The sequence below is a fragment of the Physcomitrium patens genome, chromosome 20 (assembly GCF_059467195.1).
Source record: "Physcomitrium patens ecotype Gransden chromosome 20, ASM5946719v1, whole genome shotgun sequence".
Lineage (NCBI taxonomy): Eukaryota > Viridiplantae > Streptophyta > Bryopsida > Funariales > Funariaceae > Physcomitrium > Physcomitrium patens.
In genome coordinates this window covers 10,569,269-10,575,297 of record NC_143429.1, presented here as the reverse complement: position 1 = coordinate 10,575,297, position 6,029 = coordinate 10,569,269, and the positions used below count along the sequence as shown (strand labels likewise).

At 37.4% G+C, this 6,029-nt stretch overlaps 1 protein-coding gene across 1 annotated transcript; it reads right to left on the bottom strand.

Moving 5' to 3' along the window:
* Positions 1–2,350: 2,350 nt before the first annotated feature.
* On the bottom strand, positions 2,351–5,509 carry LOC112273589 (uncharacterized). The gene is made up of 4 exons (XM_024502527.3): positions 4,374–5,509; positions 3,730–3,966; positions 3,137–3,457; positions 2,351–2,980 (listed from the first exon to the last, which is right to left on the bottom strand). The coding sequence occupies exons 1-4, from the start codon at positions 5,229–5,231 to the stop codon at positions 2,882–2,884; spliced, it is 1,515 nt and encodes a 504-aa protein (XP_024358295.1). The 5' UTR covers positions 5,232–5,509; the 3' UTR covers positions 2,351–2,881.
* Between the last annotated feature and the right edge of the window lie 520 nt (positions 5,510–6,029).

The window sequence follows — 6,029 nt, the reverse complement described above, 5'->3', positions numbered from 1 at the left end:
ATAGTAAAAAATCTTCTTTGATCCAATTGTGAAATTGATCTACTTACTTCTTTCAAATATTGTTCTTAAATAAGAATAATAAATTAAAATTTTTGTCAAACTGATAAAGACAAAAATGATAAGCAAAAAAAACCTCAATACATTCTTGTATCACTAAAAAAATAATAAATAAGCACTCAGAGATGGTTTAATATTAAACTAGAATGACTATTGCCAAAGATAAGAAGATTAGAGATTCTTGAAACAAGACTAAAAATAAAAAAAGACATTGAAAAAAGTAAGGAAGGCTTTATTCTTACCTCTATGTATACAATGTAATTAAAAACTATGTGGCAATGTTCTATAGAATCTCCACTATGTATCTAATTTGCAAGGCTAGTTTTCTCCATATGCTCTACATAGCCAACTTGTACCAAAAGTTGCTAATATGTGCAACATATGTCGAACTTGTTGGCCAAGTTTCTATTATCCCAACCAACTACAAACACGTATAAAGTCAAATCTAAGTCTATAAAGCTTTTACAAAGCTTATCCAAAAGGTATTATTAAATCTATCTTCATTTATCTTCTACCTAATACTTCTCATTCAAATAATTATGTATGTCCATGATAGTAGCAAAGAGGAAAAAAATTATAAACAAAAATTATAGTTTTAATTTTATAACTTAAATAAATAAATAAATAAATAATACATAAAATACATAAAATCCAACAATAATATTTAGAACTTAAATAATACTAAAAATGGCTTCAAAAAATAAAAAATTAATAATACTAATAATAATATTTGAATTTTTTAAATTCAAATGGATACAAATGTAAATAGTTTTTAAAATTTTAATGTATTAAATACTATAATGTATCTAAATATTTTAAACTATATTTCTTAAATTGGTTTTGTAATGAAAATCTTTTGATATCAATATTTTTAATCAACGATAAATTGATAGCTAAATCTTTAAAAATTTACATCTTTTAGGTAAATACAATTTGTTAAAAATATAATGAATATTAAAGCATGCAATAAATATATATATATATATATATATATATATATATATATATATATATATATAATGTTAATGAAAATAAATCTTAGAAATTACTAATAAATTAACCTGAAATACAATTGAAGTTTATAAAAAATAATTTTATATACTAAGTTAGTTTAGTTTGAGTCAATATATAAATTCAAAATTCTTAAATTAAGTCGATTTAGAATGAGTTAATTGCTGTATTTTATTTTCATTTTATTTTCATTTTATTTTTTATGTCAAACAAATAAAAAAATTCACAAGAACATCTTAATAATCTTTAAAAAAAAGTTAAATCAATTCTAGTATTAATCATGGCAAGACAAGAAGAAACTAGTTACTAAAAGCAAGAACTCTTATTTACAATTTTTTGAAATGATATGATTTTAAAAGAAAAGATGGAACCTAGCAACACTTTGAACTTGGAATATTTAGGTAAAGAAAAAAAACATAAATTGTAGCAATACAAGCCAAAAATCCTAGGGAATTTATAATATTAAGATGTTGATAAGAAATTATGAATAATCAAAAATAATAATGATTATAGATAATTAGGTTGAATCATTATTTTAATATATATATATACAAACACAATATTTTTTAAATAAATAAATTTTATCATATAAGTATATATATATATATATATATATATATACATACAAATAAAATAGAACATTAATAAAATACAAAAAAAATATTTAAGAAGATAGCAAATTGTTTTTTGATGATATTTAATTAATTATATGATTGTGTTACAAATAAATTATGAATAATAATACATAAAAAACAAGATTGCTAAATGCAATAAGATTATGGAATGATAAAATTTCATATTGAATCTTAAACATGAATAATACTTTTAGTCTACTCTCAATTTAATATTATGAAGTATACAAGATGTGAAGCACATAGGATAATGAATAATAAAACTGAAGATCTACTACTTTAATATATAAGACCAAATAAAATTAGCAGACGTTAAAAGTACTAAAATTCATGATAGCCGTTGTAATCGCCCATAAAAGACAATAAAGAATTGAGTAATTGAGCTATGCCAAATGAGACATTACCATCAACGTCCAGAACTACGACACTCAGAGCTCACTATTATTACACAGTTTCTCCGCTACTTCGAGCTGATGACAAGCTGGTTGCAGTAAAGCAAAGCGTGCAGGCCAATGTGAAAGCGGATGAAGCCTGGGTTGACATCAGTGTCCAGCGCGCTGATTGATTTAACGTGCATTTCATGGACTTCGAATACCCATTTACAGGTAGTGGACAATAATTTGACTAAGCCCAAACAACACACTTCACACTTGTATGCCACAAATGCATCTCTACTTGAAAGGATGCAAGCAACAATTACGACTAGAAAAATACATTGTGTTTCTTGGTACAAGTTAGACAGTTGGCTTCCATGACTGTCCAACTGAAACAATTGGGTGCCTCAAAAAACGGTGACTAAGGAATTGGGCAATGGCCTTTGAACCCCACTCTGCAGACTGGTTTTTCACTGTGCATTAGTCTCTGATCACGGCCTTTTGGTTTTCGTCTAACTAAACATATTCTCATAACCAGGAAGGGTGCAGCTCCATCGATTCTGTGAAACGCTGGACTTGAGGGGCTTGACTGGTTCGTGGAACATTCATGCTTCGCTGCTCAGATCTTTCGGTGATACTCACACCACTTAGATGTCGAAATTCTTCGACGCTGCAGTGAGACAGGGGGGACAGTTTTACACTCGCACACCTGAAGCCCGCCGCGGAATGAAAAACGACCACCGCGGAGCGAACGAGTGGAAGCGCATAAACAGAGGCAGAGTTCGAGCTGTGCATTGGCCTCATCGTTTAATCACTGATCAGCTCTCTTTGTCCGCAAGTGACGACTTCGATGTCCAACACGTGGTTTCTTGTTTCCAAAAGCTTGGCGCATTGTCTCCTTGGTAACTGTGTGATCAAATTAACTTCCTATTAGATTCTTTATAAACTTCAACAATCTAATACTTTGATATGACCTGTTTTTGTATCCGACGTCTATGCCGGTTTCCATTCAACTTCTAAAACTTGGAAATCAATGCAGGAGATTGAATGAGACAAAAATACCATGAAAAACTTGTTGGAGACTGGTTCGCTCTTGACTCGTATGCTTTGGACTTGTGATGGAGGGAACCCCTTGAACCAGCAAAAGTTCCTGGTCTTTTCCTCATCAACACTGTGAAGTCTCTTATACAAAGTAACAACGCGTGACGTGACAGGGTCATGGTACATCTCCGCTAAATAAAACAAGTATGGTTTTTTGCATATTGATTTAGCAGGCGGTCTGGTGTCAAATGCAAACTCAAGAGATGAGTTGCCTTTGTTCCACGCAGTGAAGGTAGTCTCAACCCGAGTCAACAATCGAGGTAGGATAATTTCTGGGAAAACCTGCGAGAAGCAGTGTGGCGCAGTCAGGAAAACTAACATCCGTGCAAAAACAAACGTGCGAAGCGGCAGGTCTAATTCAGATACTCGACCGAACAAGTTCTACCAAAATATTTGATTGGGTTCTCTAGAATTGGTTAGATACAGGGTTCAAGTAAGTTAACAAAAGCTGAACTAATAAGCCTTACAATACCCACACTCGACATACGCAGTGTATCAACTTCTAGCAGAAAGTATATGCTCAAATTTGAGTAAAGCCTTCACGTAGAGCGTACCTGAACGACGTACCCCGTCGATATTGAGAATGACAAGCTGCGTTTGTGGTCGTACGCAATTGATTGCTGCAAGAAACTCCCAGGATCCGTGTGCATGGCTTTAGTCAGCAATTTCAGTCCGTCTAGGGCTGACATATTAGGGAAGACCGGATCCAAAAGCTCCAAATGATGGATAGAGATGAAGGGAGTCAATGGATGAGACGCAAGTAGGCCATGCGCGTTGCCGAAAATATCGAACTGCATTGGGCAAGAGACAGAAATGGAGGTGAGAACGCGGGTAAGAAACAGGGAAAACACTCATCCACGCAAAAAAAAACAAAAAAAACAAAAAAAAAAAAAAAAAAAAAAAAAAACAGCCTTGAAAACTATGACAATGATAAGGACGCGTTGCAGAAATTCACATATTAAATCAGGACGGTTATTGACACTCACAGACGTCCCACATTTTCCTAATAAGCTGAACTATCAGGAAACACATCTTTTGAAATAAGGCGCTTAACAATTCCTACGAAGGGTTGTCCACCCCGCAAATCGGACCAAAGAAATTAAGTGAGATACAATGTGGCTCCTGAGGATTTCCACTTCATATAAATAATAGGAACCCAAGTGCAACGATTACCCTCAGCCACGAGAAGATATCTCACCTGGTGAAACCCTGGTTCTTTGGTCAAAGGGACGCCAAGTTCAGTAATGCAAGCATGTAATCGATCGTCACTTCCAACCAGTGAAGGATATCGCTCTAAACACTGGTCCTGCATTGCGGTGAGTGCCTCGGCCAGAGGATAGCTGATTGCAAAACCTCCGCCTCCATAAGCCATATTGTGACTAAAACAATCGTTCTGCCGGTGACTCTCGGAGTTACTGCCGATGTACCACATCTCCGACGCGTCGTACTTGCTCAAAACACGGACAAGGTTCGCTGTGTTAAACAAAGTGTCGTCGTCACCCATGACAAACCACTTCACGCCCGGGAGTCTAAGACGGAAAGCCTCACAGACTATTCGAGACAAACGAATTCCTGAGGGATTTCCGAGTGGATGAGTGTAGGTGAAGGTACTGGTGTCTTCCGAGACATGTACGGGAGGGAGATTTTCACCGGCTGGAACCTTCGCTGCCTGCTCCAGCCACACAAATCCCCGCATCTCCTCGCGGCGCCACCAAAGCTTCACGAACTCTTTGCGTCGGTCCCATAGCTCGGCAGCGCCAGCAATCCCAAATACAATCTGGTTGATGGCCAGTCGGTTTTTGGGATCGCTGGGGAGAATGTAAGGGGCACCTGAGGCAGTGGCTTCGTTGAGGAGGCTCTTATACGGCGACCAGAAATTGGTTGGGGGTGCGGGGTTCATGTGCGTGTCTGCAATGCAAGGGGACCTATGCGAGGAGAACACCAATGTAAGCCAGGCGGTGGTGCCCACGACTAGAAACAAGCCCAGCAGCAAGGTGGTGCCCCACGATGCTTTCTGCCCTGGCCCTCGCATCACTTGAGTCCTCGTGAACATCATCGCCGCTGAGCTCTCTCATACAAGCTAACAACAGCAACGACAACGACAACACCACCACCAACAACAACAACTCCTACTTCAACAACAGCAACAGAACTCGGGCTATTCCCACTCCAACTCAGTGTCTCCAACAAACACCAAAAACCTTCCTTGTTTTAGCCAGCGTAGCACTGCGAGTGCAACAACAAGGGCGGTCGCGACTCCAGCTCCTCCTCCTCAGACAAGCCACCGGCCTCTCATCTCTTTCCGCCAACAGTTGCAGCACCTGAACGTTCAGAATTCCGGGGTCTGCAAAAGCGCCAAACCCTACTCTCCTATTACTACTCCTCCCTTCCTCCGGCACATGTGACTGTATACAGATCCTAGTCACAGTCTCTCTCACTTTCTCTCTCTGCTTCTTCGTTTTTTATCTCTTCCTTCTCATCCGCTGCAACTTTAATGGGTTATTATTTTATTGCGAGAGTCCAGCGATAATGGGTTGGACGATGATGCCTCTCTCCGTTTCCATCTCTCTCGCTCTCTCCCAGAGCTTCACAAACTTGTCTCCTATTTCAGACTAAATCCCCTTATTTTCTTTTGCCACCTTGCGGGTTCTTTAAATCCATTGTCGTTTGAAGGGGAATCGGTGCTGAAATTAGAATGCAGAATCCCGACTAGAGTTTTCTTTTCTTTATTTCTTTCCTTTCTTTTTATGTTTTTGTTTTTTTGTTTCCCCTTCTCTGAGTCATCAAGTGATGAACCCCTCTTTGCTTTCTAGTTACTCCCGATTAAAGATGTGAGGCCCTTCAGTAATGAGAT

Bases quoted from the DNA above. Each gene is read 5' to 3' on its own strand.
- LOC112273589 (XM_024502527.3), bottom strand. From the start codon at position 5,231: ATGATGTTCACGAGGACTCAAGTGATGCGAGGGCCAGGGCAGAAAGCA. The intron at 3,458-3,729 runs GTACGCTCTACG...TGCTTCTCGCAG, and splicing joins CGACGGGGTACGTCGTTCAG to GTTTTCCCAGAAATTATCCT. The intron at 2,981-3,136 runs GTATTTTTGTCT...TTGATCACACAG, and splicing joins TCTCCAACAAGTTTTTCATG to TTACCAAGGAGACAATGCGC.